The sequence below is a fragment of the Phoca vitulina genome, unplaced genomic scaffold (genome assembly GCF_004348235.1).
Source record: "Phoca vitulina isolate PV1807 unplaced genomic scaffold, GSC_HSeal_1.0 scaffold2, whole genome shotgun sequence".
NCBI lineage: Eukaryota > Metazoa > Chordata > Mammalia > Carnivora > Phocidae > Phoca > Phoca vitulina.
The window spans coordinates 94879752-94897030 of NW_022589705.1; the positions used below are offsets into that span (position 1 = coordinate 94879752).

At 39.1% G+C, this 17279-nt stretch overlaps 2 protein-coding genes across 5 annotated transcripts in view; one reads left to right on the forward strand and one right to left on the reverse strand.

Annotated features, from left to right (window-relative positions):
- Positions 1-17279, forward strand: part of RERE (arginine-glutamic acid dipeptide repeats) — a 415425-nt gene that overhangs the window by 166805 nt on the left and 231341 nt on the right. The gene's annotated exons all lie outside the window — the stretch shown is intronic.
- Positions 6567-8206, reverse strand: LOC116625608 (mitochondrial import inner membrane translocase subunit Tim8 A-like). The gene has a single exon (XM_032394296.1). It carries the CDS (start codon positions 7888-7890, stop codon positions 7579-7581), a length of 312 nt encoding a protein of 103 aa, XP_032250187.1. The 5' UTR covers positions 7891-8206; the 3' UTR covers positions 6567-7578.

The following is a 17279-nucleotide window of genomic DNA, read 5'->3' on the forward strand; positions in this document are numbered from 1 at the left end:
CTTTGCTGTAGGCGATTGAGTCTGTGTTGTACCAGCTGAGCTTTGCCCTTGTGTCATGAGAGCAGTAGTAGACAGATATAAAACTTTATCTGTGGACACTGACGTTTGAATTTCGTATTACTTTCACATGTCAAGAAATATCCCCCCCTTAAAATATGTAAAAACCATTCCTTACTTGTGGGTCTTACAAAAACAGGCAGTGGTTCAGGTTTGACCTGCGGGCCGTGGTGCCAGTCTGTGCTCTGTGAGTTGCCTGCCTCAACCTCCAATTTTGTCTGTTCTAATAATCCTTAAAATCCTTTCACTGCTGGGGCGCCTGGGTGGCTCAGTCGGTTAAGTGTCTGCCCTCGGCTCAGGTCATGATCCCGGGGTCCTGGAATCAAGCCCCAGGTCAGGCTCCCTGCTCAGCGGGGAGCCTGCTTCTCCCTCTCCCTCTACCTGCTGCTCCCCCTGCTTGTGCTCTCTCTCTCTCTCTGTCAAATAAAAAAAATAAAAATAAAAATTCTTTCACTACTTTACTAAGTGCTTTGTGCTACCTTTAAAAATGTAATTTGCTTTATTTATCCGGTTAAATTAAAAATAATTTTTACTTGTTTGTATTGTTGAAACTTGTTGGCATTAAGTTGTAATTTTTCCTGCTTCCCATCAAACGCTATGAGGCATAGAAAGATGCCTTATGAATAAAGTCGTGGGGCTCTCCATCCCACCCTCCCCCATTAATTCAGTATAAATTCTTCTCAAGAAGTTTGCTAGTGGATGGGACGCCTGACTGGCTCAGTTGATAGAGCATGCAACTCTTGATCTTGAGGTCATAAGTTCGAGCCCCACATGGGGTATAGAAGATTACTTAAAAAAAAAAAGAAGTTTACCAGTGGGGAAGATTTCCCTGTGAAGTAGTTGCCATCCCAAATGATGCCACTTGAAGCCCTGTATGTTTATTTCTGTTTTCTTTTTGAGTGTATGTACATCTCCTCTACATAGAAACTGAATGAGGAAAAAACGTAAATTAGTTAATATGTCACCATTATAAACTGGCACAAATCATTAATATTTTCAGAGACTTTATCACCTCACAGTTGTGTGATATGTTTTGGGAGTCTTATTTGTTGGTTGGTTATAAAAGCAAGCCAGCAGCCTTCCAGAGATCTTCTTTGTCCAGCACGGAACCTGGAGGAACTGGATTAACACCACAGCGTGGGGGAGAGACAACAGAGGGGGTGGGGGTTCTTTTGTTTGAATCTCCAAGCTGGATACTAAAATCAGCCTGATGGACTGTGACGAATAGGGTCCCAGTCACAGTGGAACAAGATTTATATTTACCTAGAGTGTAATTGGACTGAGATTTCCTGCAGTTATGTTAAAATCCTCGGCCCTTATGCTTGGTGAGCAAGTGTTTGAACTCCTAAGCTCTGGAGGTTTAGCTTTTTCTGGCTCAATTAATTGTTAAATGTTCCCTTTATTATAATTATACATCGATGCCTCGCTTTGTAGTAGCTGAGGAAATTGCTGAAAGAGTTGTTTAATCTGTTATACTCTATCAGTTTTGTAAAAAGCTCTTTTTTAAAGGAAACAATTTTGATTTGAAGTGGCATGGTGGTATTTGAGTTGGAGAGCATCATTGAAATTGAAATGCAGGAATTTGGCTCCGCTCTTGACAGGGATTGGCTTGTAGTTGACGTTGACCCATGTGTTTGTCATCTTTCCAGATGCTGCCTTCTATTTATTCTGACAGCTTCACCAGCTGAGAAAACCAGACTTTCCAAGATTAAAAACATTGTCTGTGAATTTAAAGATGGAACAGGGTTTATGTTTGTTGAATTACTTTAAAATGTATGTATATAAGAATGATTTCCTTTTGTAAAACATTTAAATACTATAGAATAGATACTTGTGTACATGAGTTTTGCTTTGAAGATGTCTGAATGCTGCAAACACTACCAAAAATAAAAATATGCTTTCTATTCCTTCATATGTTTGTGTTAGTATAAATTTTTTAATAGATTTTTAAGTACCAAAAATAGATGGGAGCAGTTAAGTTACATGGTTCTTTTAAGTTAATGCTTAAAATGCCTGGAAATGGATAGACTTCTACCTTTATCATTATGAATGTATTAAATATCCAGTACCTTTAAATCTTTTTCATTATTTCACCATTAAATATGTGTTCAAACTAATTAGGCAGCATACTATATGTTACATATGAAAGAAATTCTACATTTGTTCACTCATTTGACCCCTAAATTTATTTTCTCACTTATATTTCTAAATTTCCTTATTCATTTGCCTTTACAAGGAACACCTCTTCAGTGATGTCTAGTGTGATAATTAGTAAAATGTGTAAACTGAACTGTAAAAGGCAAAGATAGAGTTGTTTTATATTCCCTCTGAAGGCTGTAGGCATTGTTCTGGCTTTCTTTGTGTGCTGGGCAGATGTTGATGCTTGACAGATGGTGTGTTAGTGGCTCAACTGATCAATAGAGATATTGTAAAAAAAAAAAAAATGTTGTGGGGGTTGATTATGGCTTTAAGTTCCTTTTAAAAAGGGGAAATGGAGTGAGTTTATAGTATAGATTTTTAATATTTCAGTATGTTACTTTTCATTATTCTCAGCTTTTAATTAACATTTTAATTTGTGCTCCATTAGTAACGCTGTGCGTGACTGTAGGCTCTGAGGCAGGCTGTTATTATTTTTATTAGGTGGTATTTAGTTTTCATGCTTGTCCTGTCATCCTCTTGTGCTGGTATTGTAAAACATAGGTACTGTACGTACAATTACCAAATTGATTGAAGGAATGTTAACAATACTTTGTATAATTATACTTTTTTTCTCTTTAGTAGAGGGAAGGGAAATGTCAAAGAAAAATGCCTCACCTGTTATGCTGTGTTTTTATATTGTTGGGAACAATAAAAAGCTAAAAAGTAGTGTTTTAATTACCACGATTCCATGGTGCAAAAATACACCTAAAGTTTTGAGGTTTGTATTTGAGAATTAACTCTAGCAGCACTCAGCACTCAGGGGGAGGTTATGCTTCTTCCTTACAGGGGATTTTATACCTCAAATTTCAGGCTGGACAATGGACATCAGATTTCCAGTTTGCTCTCTGTACTGGCTAGAAGACATTTTTTTTTATTATGTTATGTTAATCACCATACATTACATCATTAGTTTTTGATGTAGTGTTCCATGATTCATTGTTTGCGTATAACACCCAGTGCTCCATGCAGAACGTGCCCTCTTTAATACCCATCACCAGGCTAACCCATCCCCCCACACCCCTCCCCTCTAGAACCCTCAGTTTGTTTCTCAGAGTCCATAGTCTCTCATGGTTCGTCTCCCCCTCCGAACCCCCCCCCCTTCATTTTTCCCTTCCTACTATCTTCTTTTTTTAAAACATACAATGTATTATTTGTTTCAGACGTACAGGTCTGTGATTCAACAGTCTTGCACAATTCACAGCGCTCACCATAGCACATACCCTCCACGATGTCCATCACCCAGCCACCCCATCCCTCCCAACCCCCATCACTCCAGCAACCCTCAGTTTGTTTCCTGAGATTAAGAATTCCTCATATCAGTGAGATCATATGATACATGTCTTTCTCTGACTGACTGATTTCACTCAGCATAATACCCTCCAGTTCCATCCACGTCATTGCAAATGGCAAGATTTCATTCCTTTTGATGGCTGCATAATATTCCATTTTGTATATATACACCACGTCTTCTTTATCCGTTCATCTGTCGATGGCCATCTTGGCTCTTTCCATAGTTTGGCTATTGTGGACATTGCTGCTATAAACATCGGGGTGCACGTACCCCTTCGGATCACTACATTTGTATCGTTGGGGTAAATACCCAGTAGTGCAATTGCTGGGTCGTATGGTAGCTCTGTTTTCAACTTTTTGAGGAACCTCCATGCTGTTTTCCAGAGTGGCTGCACCAGCTTGCATTCCCACCAACAGTGTAGGAGGGTTCCCCTTTCTCCGCATCCCTGCCAACATCTGCTGTTTCCTGACTTGTTAATTTTAGCCATTCTAACTGGTGTGAGGTTGTATCTCATTGAGGTTTTGATTTGGATTTCCCTGATGTCAAGCGATGTTGAGCACTTTCTGTTGGCCATTTGGATGTCTTCTTTGGAAAAAGAGACATTTTGAGGGAGAAAAACCCTGGGCTATCTTTCAGGCTCATAAACTAGAATGCTTTTGAAGTTTGCAACTATCCAGAAAGCAGATATTTGGCATGATGGAGTTGCAGTGCTTTTGGCATTCCTATCCTGATTGGTGGAGGCTACTTGTTTGTAGAAAGCAGCAATTTTGTCATATATTTTACTTCTCTTACTTGCCCCTCTCCCCCGCCCCCCAGCTGCTAGGATACTCAGTGCTGTGGCCTCTGGTACAGCCACACATGGATCACCAACTCCCTTTTCAGTGTTGTTTCTGAACTGATGAGCAGTGGTCCCATTTCAATGTTCTTGCCTCTGAATTCACCTGCTGCCTTTTGCCTTTGCCCTGTGAATGTATTTTTGAAATTTGGCTATAGGCCTTTCTTTTTATCTTTCCCCCATATTTCCCCTCCTGCATTTGTTCTTTTTTCTTTTGGATGAGCAAATAATACATTTTCAGGGAAGAAAATTAAAATATTCAGATAAGCAAAAGTTAAAAATCTCAAAACCATGAGTCTGCTGTTAATATTTTGTTGTATTATCACTTTCCTTAGTAAACAGGTGTGGGGTTATGCTACTCCCTGTTTTGTAATAATGCTTTTGAAATTGACATGTCCTGAATTTATTGCCATGCCAGTAATTATAAATCTGAATCACTGCTGCTTTCTAATACCAATAATACTGGCATTCTCAACCTGGAAGGGTCCGTGGTCAACCCAGGGAACTGTGAATATAATTCAGAAGACTGTGAACTTCATTACATTTCAAATGACACTCAGCATTCAGTTATGTTTCAGTTATGAAGATAGGCAACAAACTGTAGGGATATTGGTAGTACCTGTGACACCACAATGAGCCACAGACATTCCCATAGCACGTAACACAGAGAAAAACATCTGAGAATAATGTTTATGTTCATCACAACTTTGAAATTATGGAGGTTATTAAGGGAATAACCTTTAATAAATTTTATTATTTAAGGAGTCAATAAAGTACATAGATTATAAATATTTTTTCTCATACTGTGATAAATATTTTAATTCATTTTTTTTGTGACTTTAAAATTGTTTTTGAAGAGTTGTGTATAGGTTGTTAAAGTCCCTTGCTGCCTGAAAAACATTAGGTGCACCTGCATTAATGGATAGATACCATCGTGTGACTAGTTGTATATTGTTGGATTTTAGGTTCTTTCCAAATATTTTCCTTTATGAGCAACAATGGTGAGCATTTATTCATTTCTGCTCACTCTCCTTGGGAATAGAATTGCTGAGTTAAAGGGTATGTCTGGATGTCCAAAGATTTTTAATGTAGTGCCATTGTAATTCTTTTCAATTACCCCTGATGTACCATGGGATTTTGGCCTCTGCAAGTGACTGAATTTCTGGTTTTGAAACTGGAGAAGTGTTCTCTAGGTAGAGCAGGAGACTCTGTGTCACCTTTGGATAGTAAATCTTCACTTCAGAGAATGGATCAGACACATTCGTGTGCTCTGTTTTTTATCCATAGTTAATGGCGTGGAAAGGAGGAGATAAAGCTGTGACATTAGAGAGAATGCCTTCTTTCTAGTATGAAGTAAAATCTGAGAGTTTAGTGTAGTATGAATTCTGGTCAGCTCTAACTTTCATAAATAATAAAACGTTCCAGAAAATTTGGTTATCAGTGGCCCCTGTATTTTGTTGGAGGAGCAGCCACATATTCTCTCAAGTCCTAAAATCAAACCCGTGTGGAAGTGGAGAAGAAAAGGGAGCGCCAGAGTGGTACCAGCAGACACCATCAAACTGCCTTCCACACAACATGCCAGTCAGTTTGCAGAAGTTACCGTCCCTTATTCCTACTTGTGAAACCTTTGGGGTAGAGTCAGCACTAGAAGCTTGGTGAAGTCTCTTCAGGGAGGCAGTTGTGGACTTTGTTCTGCCTTATTTTATCTGCCTTATTTTATCTGCCTGTAGGGACTGATTCTTAATCCTACTGGAAGGTAATAGTATGCTATCTACTCAAACTGTTTTAGTCATTCTGAATTGAGAGCACTGTGTTGTATGTTTTTACACACTTGCTAGGGTTATCTGTTCCTTCCTAGCTTTAACTATTAAAAAAAAATTAGAATGTTTTCCCCAAATCATTGTTCTGGATGTCACTCTGTTCATGAATGTGGTTTAAGTATTTTGCCCCATTTTTTTTTTTTTTTTTAAAGATTTTGTTATTTATTTGACAGAGACACAGCGAGAGAGGAACACAAGCAGGGGGGGTGTGAGAGGGAGAAGCAGGCTTCCCGAGGAACAGGGAGCCTGATCCGGGGCTCGATCTCAGGACCCTGGGATCATGACCCGAGCCGAAGGCAGACGCTTAACAACTGAGCCACCCAGGCGCCCCTATTTTGCTCCATTTTAAAATAATTTAAAGATATTTGTGTACAATGGCCAGAAATGCTGAATTGTGAATAGTAAATTCTTGGTCTGGTTCTTTAGCTACAGTCAAAGGTTTTGTTAATTTTATTGCATGTGGCCTCCATTCCCATTGTCATTTTTTTTTTAATTTTGTAGAAGCCTTTATTTCAGTGATCAAAAGAATGCAATAAATGGAGTCTACACTGATTAACATTAACATGCACCTCTACCTGAAACTGCTGTTAGTTTTTGCCTGGCGTAAATCTTTATAACCTATTTAGGCACATCTTTGAATTTTTCGGACCCTGATATACAGGGTAAGTAAGCTTCTTCCTCATGGCAGTTTAGTAATGAGAATTATGTTCACTGGCTAGATTCCTTTATAACAAAAGGCCTCTAGACACTTAGGCTACCTGTACTACCTCAAGACTATACCTTATACATTAAAGAAAACCACAGCATAAGGGAGGGAGAGAATCTAGAAAGCTCAGTGTATTGTATGAACATCCCATAGATTTTTTTCTAGTGCTGATAGTCAAAACACTAGATAAGGAGGCCTATAGTTAAGTACCAAATTACTCTTCTCCCACTGCTGCCCTTTCTGAGAGACACAAAGATGTATAGCCAGTCTCCCCAGAAATCTGAAATGAATCCACACAAATGACAGATTTTACCTAATGTGGTCCCACAATCAAATTATAGAAAGCAGTTCCACTATCAAAATTATAGGGAGCAGTTAATGGGACTTTGAGAAAGCATAGTCCCACATACAGTAATATGCATCTAGTAGAGTTTTCCATTCATCTGTCAATTGTTTTCACAAGATTAGCATTAAAAAACACAACCAAGTACACATATGACCTTCACCCCTCCCCCCCCCAAAATTGATCTTTGTTCATTCTCAGATGACAGGATGTCCCAAGAATGACAAAGGTGGGAGCCAATTCCCCCATAGCCTTTTCTTCAACTATCCCATCAACCGCTCTTCATTTCTTGAACTACCTTCCTTTTCCAAAGAGGTAATGCTGAGGTCAGTCAGAAAGGCTTTCTGAGAAAACTGGCTTGGATTTCTGGGTCTGTTCCAGTCGATTCAAGATGAATTGGCTTGTATCAATAAAGCGCTCAACGCAGTTCACAAAACAGGCCTCAGCCCGACTGTCCAGCTTTGGCCCAGGCTTGTCCATGCACTTCTCCCAACAAAGTTCCGTCATCTGGTGCACCAGTTGCTGGAAGCATTGCTTCTGAGTCTCCACCTCGATGAAATGTTGCAGCTGTGGGTCCACCGAGCCCAAACCCGCCACAGATGAAGACGAGGAGGAATCCATCCCAGCACCGCCACGCATGCCGAGACGAACTCCACACCAACTCACCGACCTTCGTGTGTCTCCGCGACCCCCATTGTCATTTTTGATCTATTTCATGCTCCACCTCCAGCCAATACATTTGCCTTTAGGCTAACTGGAAGGGTAAGGAGAGCAGGGCCTCTTCTTTTCAGTAATCAGTTTCCAGAAGTTGAAATTCTGTAGTTCTGTTTATATCCCTTGACCAGAGTTTAGTCATATTATAAAATCGGCTATAAGGGAAGCTGAGAAATGTGGTCTTTATTCTAAGGGGCCACAGGCCCTGCTAGACATCAGATATTCTGTTACTAAGGAAGAAGGGGAGGGGCACCTGGGTGGCTCAGTTGTTAAGCGTCTGCCTTCGGCTCAGGTCATGATCCCAGGGTCCTGGGATCGAGCTCCGCATCGGGCTCTGTGCTCTCTGGGAGGCCTGCTTCTCCCTCTCCCACTCCCCCTGCTTGTGTTCCCTCTCTCGCTATGTCTCTCTCTGTCAAATAAATAAAATCTTAAAAAAAGGGTGGGGGAATGAATGTTATGCTCAGAGACTAAAACCCAAGTGCAATTAAAATTATTGCAGACATATAGTTACTTATTTGTTTTCATGTCTGGTTCTGATATTAGAATGGTGAACTTGTCAAGGGAAGGACAATATTTTTATTCATCTTAGTATCTCTGACACTAGCTGGTATGTAGCTGGTGCCCAGTAAGTCTGTGTGTGAATGTTTTAGGAGTTTATGAATTCTGTTTCTTGTAGAATATATTTATCTTCATTTTTTAACTTTAATGTAATCTCGACAGGATTTGTCTGTTACTACTTCAGTTAAAATGGAGAAGTCTAATTTTTTTCCACCAGAGTTCTGATTCATTTCATCTCAGCAGATGTTCAAAACATGATTTTTACAAGGTACAAATTACAAAAAGTAAAAGTCTCATTAAGTGTTATATTGGCCCAAAGCAGCTGCAATCATTTTTTTGAAGTGTGTTGAGTACAGCTTCGGGTAGAAAACATCCAGAACTTCTTATGGTCTAAACAATAAACTAAATCTCTCATTTCATTTGGGAATCAAGAGGCATTTAGATATTTTAAATACTGCTACCTTGCATAGATCTTTGCTAATTTTGATTATAAAAGTGACAGGTGGATGGCAGATTACCAGACAAGAGCTCACCTACTCCCTCCTGCCACCCCAGTAGAATACTTTTTAGCCTGAGAATGATGTGTATGTTTTTTTTTTTTTTAAAGATTTTTATTTATTTATTTGACAGAGAGAGGCACAGCGAGAGAGGGAACACAAGCAGGGGGAGTGGGAGAGGGAGAAGCAGGCTTCCCGCGGAGCAGGGAGCCCGATGTGGGGCTTGATCCCAGGACCCTGAGATCATGACCTGAGCCGAAGGCAGACGCTTAACGACTGAGCCACCCAGGCGCCCCTGATGTATATGTTCTAAAGCAAAATACCACATGTAGAATCCTAAGGAGATAGATTATTGGAAATTGTTGTATAGGTGGAATTTCCCCCCCTAAATACCTGTTGAGTACTTAGAAAATGACATTTTACAATTCACGGTGGGCTGAAGATCTGTTATGAAAATTTGAGGTCTCAGTATTTATTCAGTCATGTGAAATTGACTGCAAGTTTTAAGTTATTCTTAAAATATCTTTAGTTTTTGACTTTAATTTTGAAATAAGCACCTAACTAAACAATAGTAACAGCAACAACAACAAAAACCCAAATTAAAACAATAAGGATTTAAGGGTGAGAGGGAAGAGGTACAGATAGAATAAGAGAGTCAGGGAATAGGTTTGATTTGCCCTTAGAGGTTTATATAGATTATATAAACTAACTAAAGATTTCTGTAAAGCAGAGAATTAAATTTAAGGCCTGGAATAGTGTTTGAATAAGCTAGTAGAATTTAATGGGGTATGTTAGATGTCAGCAATAGTATTAGCTTCGAATTGATCAGCTAATAACATAAGAACGCGATCTTCTATATCTAACTTTCTGCAGGGCATTTTGTGGAGGTGAGGTGTAGGGCAAGATACAAAGGTAGACAGGATTCTAGTCCTTGATCCTTCATTTTGTAGGGAGAAATGACACTTACTCAAGTACTACTACATGTTAGTAACAGGCGGTGAGTGGGCAGACGCCAGCTGAACAGGACGGATTGTAAGTCGGTGATACTGGGTAAGACATGAGGACCTTGATTTGGGTCCTGGAGTTTGGGCAGAATTACAGTAGGACCAGGTAGAGGCAGGGCGTCTCTGTTAGGGGCAGCAGCATGGAGAATTTCATGGAACAGGGCATGATGTGGTTATAGAAGATTCAGGACCCAGTTGAGTAGACGTAAATATCACGTTGAAAAAAGGAATGGAAAGGGTAGCTTGGGTTTTCCTTTACTTCTCTTTTGTGTGGATTGCAGTTTGTCAGTCTATGACTCTGGTGGTTATAGTTGTGGGGCAGCAAATTCTGGATGCTTGCCTTATAATTATTTGGGTCTTGATTTGATAAGTTTCTTTTAAGGTGCTTTTTTTCATGCCTTTTTCTCCTTTAAGCATCTCTTACACAGCTGTGTGGATGCTTAGGTGAAAGACTAATCACTCAAGAAGAGAAATCACTCATGGGATTGTTGTGTTGTCTGGTAAATAAAACTCAGAGGTAGATTTCTGTTAAACAGAGTATCAGTCTCAGAAGCAATTCAGTACGGTATTTATTAATATGTGTCATGTATCTTGTTTGTATATCTAAATCCATATGGTAAGTTTAGCCTACTTTTAATAAATCTCAATTAATGTTGACATTGTGATTTATTTGAAATATATAAGAGAATTGTCCAATAGTAAGTAAAAAAAATATGTAAAGCAGGAAATTTTAATCTTCAGTTTTGCTAGCTAAAAAACTCCATAATAATTGAGCATCTTTCTGTTCAGACTGACAACTAAACTTTTATTTTCCCAGCCTTTAGTTATATTTAAGTCCTCTTTCTGAAAAGTTGGTAATAAATATTTAAATGGATAGAAATATTATATGAATATATACATTAGTCTTACAAGAAAAGGCTTACAAGATGTGGATGCCTATAAAGTACAAAAAAGTAATTGGTGTGGGAAATTCTGTAGCTTGGTGCTTGAACTGTGGAACAGTTGCTTTTACAAAATTGAGAACTGCAGACTACAATTAACTGTCATTAATTTCTGTGAATAGAAATATGTTCCATTTACTGTACAATCAGGAGCTGGGCTTGAATGAGTTTAAATAGATGAAATCTAAATTATCCTGACAGTCCATTAAATACTAGCAGAAAACCCGTAAAGAAAATGGATTCACTATGATACCAGTTTATAATAAAATCATTTGCCAAATAAGAATTACAGTCCAGGCATCGAGAATTCTGTGTATTTCCAGCGAGCACTGCAAATTGGTTGAACCATTTATTGTAAAGCCCAGGCTCCCAGCACATTGTTTTCTGAGGGAGCAGGCAGTGTTGCTTGAAATCTGCTCTGCAGCATGTGACACCAGGTCAGACTAGCGATTTGTTTGTTGTCAGCCGTATGGGGAGAGCGGAATCTTCACTCCAGCCTGTCGCTGGTTATTTTTTCCTATGATTACTGGGCAGAGTGTTCTAGAAGTGTTTGAACTCAATTTGAGTTGGTTTCCTAAATGTACATATTCAGCCATGTTCTAGTTTGTAATCATTGTGGTGAGGACCTGTTGTTTTCATTAGCAATCAGTTATCCTCTACTAACTAGGGATTTTATCACAGAATTCGTTTTTTAGAAAGAACCCATTGATTTGGGGTTGGGTTGTTACCCACCTTCTAAAGCACTAGAAAGCTAGGTACAGTGGGGCAGTAAGAGTGAGAGCAGGCTGGAAATTCCCCTCCCCCAAGTCTCTAATGCCCTAACTAACATGCTTTGCTTCCGTAGGGCAGATGGCCACCACTGATTTGTAAAATAGGTCCTCCCCTGCCAGCTAGGTTTTGTGTGTTTTCTCATGGCACAAAAGCTCTACACAAACAGTTGTTAGAAACTGTAAGAGGGATCCACATCACTTAACTGGAGTTTGGGTGTTAAGCTGGCTTGGGTCTTTTTCACAGTTGGGATCAGTGTGGATCACAAGGAGGGCTTTTAAGGAACATATGCAGAAGGAAATGGTGGTGAGAGTGCTTCAGACACTCTGCTTGAGTAAGAGTGTCAACCCAGGGCCAGTACTTAGCATATCCGTGTAGCTGGTTAAGATTGCTGCTCCTGGCACTACAGAGTTTTCAAGTCTATGTAGCAGATGATTGATTTGAAAAGTGGGGCAGGGTCTGGCTGCAGCAGTTATTCCAGAACACCAGCATCACTTCTTCAAGTTAGAAAGATGATTGTTTTGGATCAGTCTTTAAGCTTTTGATGTACTAGAAGATTTTTTGACTTCTAGAGGAGAAAAGGGAAAGGTGGGAAACTGAAACAGTCTCTTTCAGTTTGTGATGACCTGTTCCTCCCAGCCTCCCAGCTGGTTTTTCTCATTTAATTTCCTGTTAGCAGTGAGGACAAAGACAGATGAATGTTTGCTGGAAGTATACAGCGTTCTTCTAAAATAAAAGCCTGTGCTCGCTTGGGTAGTGCTAGTTGGGTATCTGTAGACATTGGAATATGTGGGATTTAATTTTCATGAAGCTTAGAAAGGAAGGGTCCAAGGGTGTGTTACTTGAGATCTTTTTCCCACTGACTTTAGAATCTTTAAGATGTTGCCCAAGTCAGTTTTGGTGATAGTTTTCAGGCTCAGAACACAGGATGAAGTAAGCACTGAGAGGATTTCACTTACTGAGGTGCTATTTTCCCAATTTTTGTTTCCTTTTTCCTTTTTAATTCTCCACTGTTCTAGACGATATGGGTATCCCTTCCCCACAAAAGAATCTAGTAGAAAACTAGAAGTAGACCGTCTTGAAATTGAGTTATTTCTTAAAAGAAGTATTTATTAGAAAACAGCATTCTTTATGTTCACATTGATAGTACACAACAGCGTTCTTAATAGGATCTCATATAACTGCTTTTCTGTTTTTACATTTTTGTTCAGGTCAGTTGCTCCTTGTATAGTTTTTGAGTGTTTACTGTGGAGTGGAGTGTATTGTTATAGAGGTGAGGAATGATGATGGATTTGACTGTTAAACAGATGGGGAGGCTGCTGGAGAGGTGAGAGGCTCTGCCTTTGTAGACCGTGCAGTGCAGATTGGGGTTTCAGTGTTGTTTCTCACATGCGCATATAGCTACATACCTTTTTGCATGTTGGATATTTGGAAACACCCATATTAACTAGTGAGAGACTTGCGGACTTTTGAATCTGTAACATTAGACCAGTCGGCTGTTACCTCACAGAATGGTTCAGAGTGTCCAGGGTGGAGGAATCCTGTGTAAGAGAAATGGAACACAGAAGGATGGAGCAGTCGTGAGATTCAGCCTCTTTGTCCACCACTGTGCCACACTGTGTGTCTCTGGGAAATTTGTTTGTGAGAAAGTCTGTTTATGCATGCTTTTTCTCTTCTTTTCTTCTTCTTTTTTTTTTTCCTTAAACAAGTAGAAGGTTTTCTATTGGAAATTATATTACAGTGGCACTGCCATACCTTGCAAAGGGATGAGAAGGTATTTCAATGATTAAGGGGGCAGAAACGCATTAACAGGAGGGAAATTCTTTAAAGGACAGAGCTCAGCACAGACTGAGCATTGCCTGCACATTGTGACCACGGCTTTAATGCTGGGCTCACAGCGCTGCTTGCTCAATTAGTTGGTGAAGTAGGTGTCCACTGTGCTCTGGGAGGAGGCTGTCAGGAAGGATGCTGACAGGTTCTTTGTGTTTCAGGATAACAAACTGCCTGATGCTTCAGGCTATGGTTTTTACCCTTGAGAGGACCATGCTCTTGCTCTATTTACATAAACCTGCTGATTTGCTGAGGATTGAAAAGCAGAGAGGGCTTTCTTTGCCTTCATGTTTTGGCTGACTTCGATCCCCAGCTTAGCAAATGCTCTGTTGTTTGCAGATGACACAAAAGATTCTTGGACACAAAGCTATAATGAGGTTGTGAGAAACAGCCAGAAACGCCCCTGTTCAATATCATTGCATGGATCATGGATATAGGATTTGAGGTCACTTAATCGTGTGATCCATTCCCTGGTAGAGGTTTGGTGTTAGAGAGCAAGTCTCAACCCAGACCCACGGTTTTATTTCTAGACACCCCTAGTAAAGAAAAAAAAAGAGTTATCATGTATTGTTTGAATAATTGATATCGATGGTAATAGCCTCACTCATTTCTCTGGCGTATTTCAGGCTTGCTGATTTTAAGATTAAAAAAAAATATATATATATTTGCCCTGCAGCAGCCGTTTGCTCAATCTGGTAAATATGCATTTTCATATGGGTAATTTTGAAAATGTGCGTTATGCACTTAATGGATTACTTCAGCTTTGCTCAGTTTTTCCAGAACTGCTAGCTTTGTAATAAAAAATAAATGCTGGCCTTCTTTTTTCTTTCCTTTCCTTTCCTTTTTCCTTTCCTCTTTCCGTTCTTCTTTCCTTTTTCCTTTCCTAGAAAAAAGGTGTCTGTAGTACTTGTGTTGGCCATGGGAGATTTTCAGGTTGAGGATCATTGATCCAGCTGACTGAAACCAATTTTATAACTAGCTTCAGATAATCTATGCACTTGTAAATTGCATGAAAATTCTTGGCAGATCATTTTGGCTTTAAAAGATTACTGGGCATATATTCCACCTGAGATTTTAACATTGCTCTTGACTTATGTTCTCATCTTGCCCTTGCCAAATTAAACCACTTTATTTTTACACTTACTGTAAACATCTATATAAAGTTATTTTCTTAAATAGCTGCTTAATTAATGAGACAAGAGGGAAATATTTTTTATGAGTATTTGGCCTTATTTAACCTATTTTGAAAATCACTAAGAGTAATAATAAGTAGATTTTTTTCCCCCTGAGACTTGAATTCCAAATTGTTTCTTAGGATGTACAGTTGGATCACCCTAATTTTTATGGGAGGATAATAAAGGAAAAATTGACTCTACAGTAATTTTTTGTGCTTTTATTTTTAAAATGACTTTAAAAAGTCAGACCAAAACAATGTATTTTTTCCCATTTCTTTGGCAAGTTAGACATGGTGAAAAATTTTAATTTATATTATCCCTGCTTAGGTGGTTCTGTGTTTAATGACTACTTGCATAAAATAAACTTCTAAATTTTGTCATTTAATTATGAAGTGAGCTTATCTTTTTCATGTATAAGTTTCCAAATACTGATAGAGATCACTTGGTACAGTGATCTGTTTTACAGATTATTAGTCACGTGCATTGGAAATCTCACATATGAATTAGGATCAGTTTGGTTTGACGTAGTAGATTTTTAAACAAAAAGAGGTGACTTTTTATCTATTAACAAGGCATTAATAAGTAAATGTGGTAATTCCATCTGTCAGGTTTAAGGTTCTTTTTCACACCGCCCTATTCCTCATGGCAGCATTCCTCGGGCCAACAGGTGGGAGTCTGCCTCCAAGACTGCCAAGAAGCGTTTAGGCACAAGGATACCAGGGGTCGTCCTCTACGTCCCAGTATAGTCCTTTCCTCCCTTCTCTGAGAGTGTTACATCCAGGTATATTTATAGATAATTATTTTCCTGAATGTAACTTTGCAATGAGAAATGAAAGAATATAGATTCTCCTTTTCTGGAAAGCTTTTTTGTATACAAGTTAGTAGCTACTTTAAGCCTCAGAGTTAGAAGGTTTATAGTTAAAATGATTCTGTATACATTATACTGAAAAGTATTCATAAAGCTTTTTAAAGAAAGGAGATGTTGCCATTTCTTTACAGAGGAACCATGAGAATATATTGGCCCTGGAGCTAACTCATTATATAAGTGGATGCCGGTGGAATGAAGGAGTTAAGAGGGTTTGGCATGGATAAGGTAGTGGAATTTTGGATACTATAGCCCAGTGGATGTTGAGATGTCATGCAGGACCAGACCATTGTATGCAGCACATTTTGGTCCCATGAACTTTAAGGAAATAGAAGTCATTAGTTGGGAAATGACCCATTTGTGTTGCACTCAGTGAGTATATAGCTCGGTATGACAGTGTTATGAGATTTAGAAGAGAAGGCTGTCTGTAGGAGGTGATAGGAAGAAGAGGGTCTATAGACTGATTTGTGTTCAGGTTGAGTGAGACAGGTAAATAATTGATATCTAGAGATTTGAAATACTGGTATTCGGTACATCAGGGATTGGGGCACAGAAATTAAGAACCTTGGGTTCCAAAATTGTGCGAATTGGAACTGCAGTTTTTTATCTAGGGAATGTTTTTAGTTGAATACCAAATTAGGGATTAGGAAGACAAATACCTACCGAAGTAGGAAGAGTTCTCTTGTTCTTTAAGATGATTGGCATGTTAAATGGATGTTGCCTGAATGTTAAGCAGAGTTATTTAGCCTCCTGGACCCTGGAACAAAATAGAAAGTTCAGTCAACAGTTTATTCCTGAGCTACCCTTGTACATGGATTCAGGGATCGAATCTTTGTTGAGTCTCCATCTGAGTAGAGAAATCAGTTGGGACATTCTGGATGCCTGGGTGATTGGCATTCAGATTTCTTCTTTTTCTGGAATGACTCTGGGCTACAAAAATCCTGATGTCTTTCAGAAAGTTTCTTGGAAGGAAGTGTCCCTGGTGAGGGTTTTCTTCATGATCCACCTCTTAGTGGGTCAGCTAGTGCTTGTGGTGGTACTGGACTGTCCATGGGATGGATGGCTCCATATTTCTGCTCCTTTTCTTTTTCTTGGCTCTGCATGTGTAACATAAGGCAGTAGAGGAATCTGCTTGTATTCTTAAGCATCTGAGTTATTCTAAGATACACTCATTATGAAGGGTCATGAGAAGGGATAAAACAAATGGCATTTTGAATGTGGGTATTACGGTTATTATCCCTAGAAAATTTGATTGACTGCACATGCCTTTAGTTCTCAGTAAATAATACATAGAGGATCCTATCTTAAGCTTTATGATGATCTTGGGTTGCCCTGTGGAGAGTGTTAAAGTCCCTTTATAGCCACTGCTTCCCTTAAAATCATTGCTTCTTAAAAAAAAAAGAAAGAAAGAGAAAATTATCTTAACCTGCCATTTAAAAGAGCAGGCCTTTAGACTTCAGCTGTTGAGAGCATCAGAAATAATTACCCAACCATTGCCATGTCAAATATAATTTAAGAAGGCGCCCTTATTCCCTTGAGGAAAGTGTGGTTTGGTTTACTGCATCCCATCTCCAATTGGGTGGCTTGGTTTTCTTTATAATTAGAAAATAAAATGTGTTTAGGTTGAAATTTAGTAGGAAGTTATCCACAACCGGTTAGATTTCTTTCTGTTTCTT

Coding starts and splice junctions, on each gene's coding strand:
- LOC116625608 (XM_032394296.1), bottom strand. CDS start 7,890: ATGCGTGGCGGTGCTGGGATGGATTCCTCCTCGTCTTCATCTGTGGCG.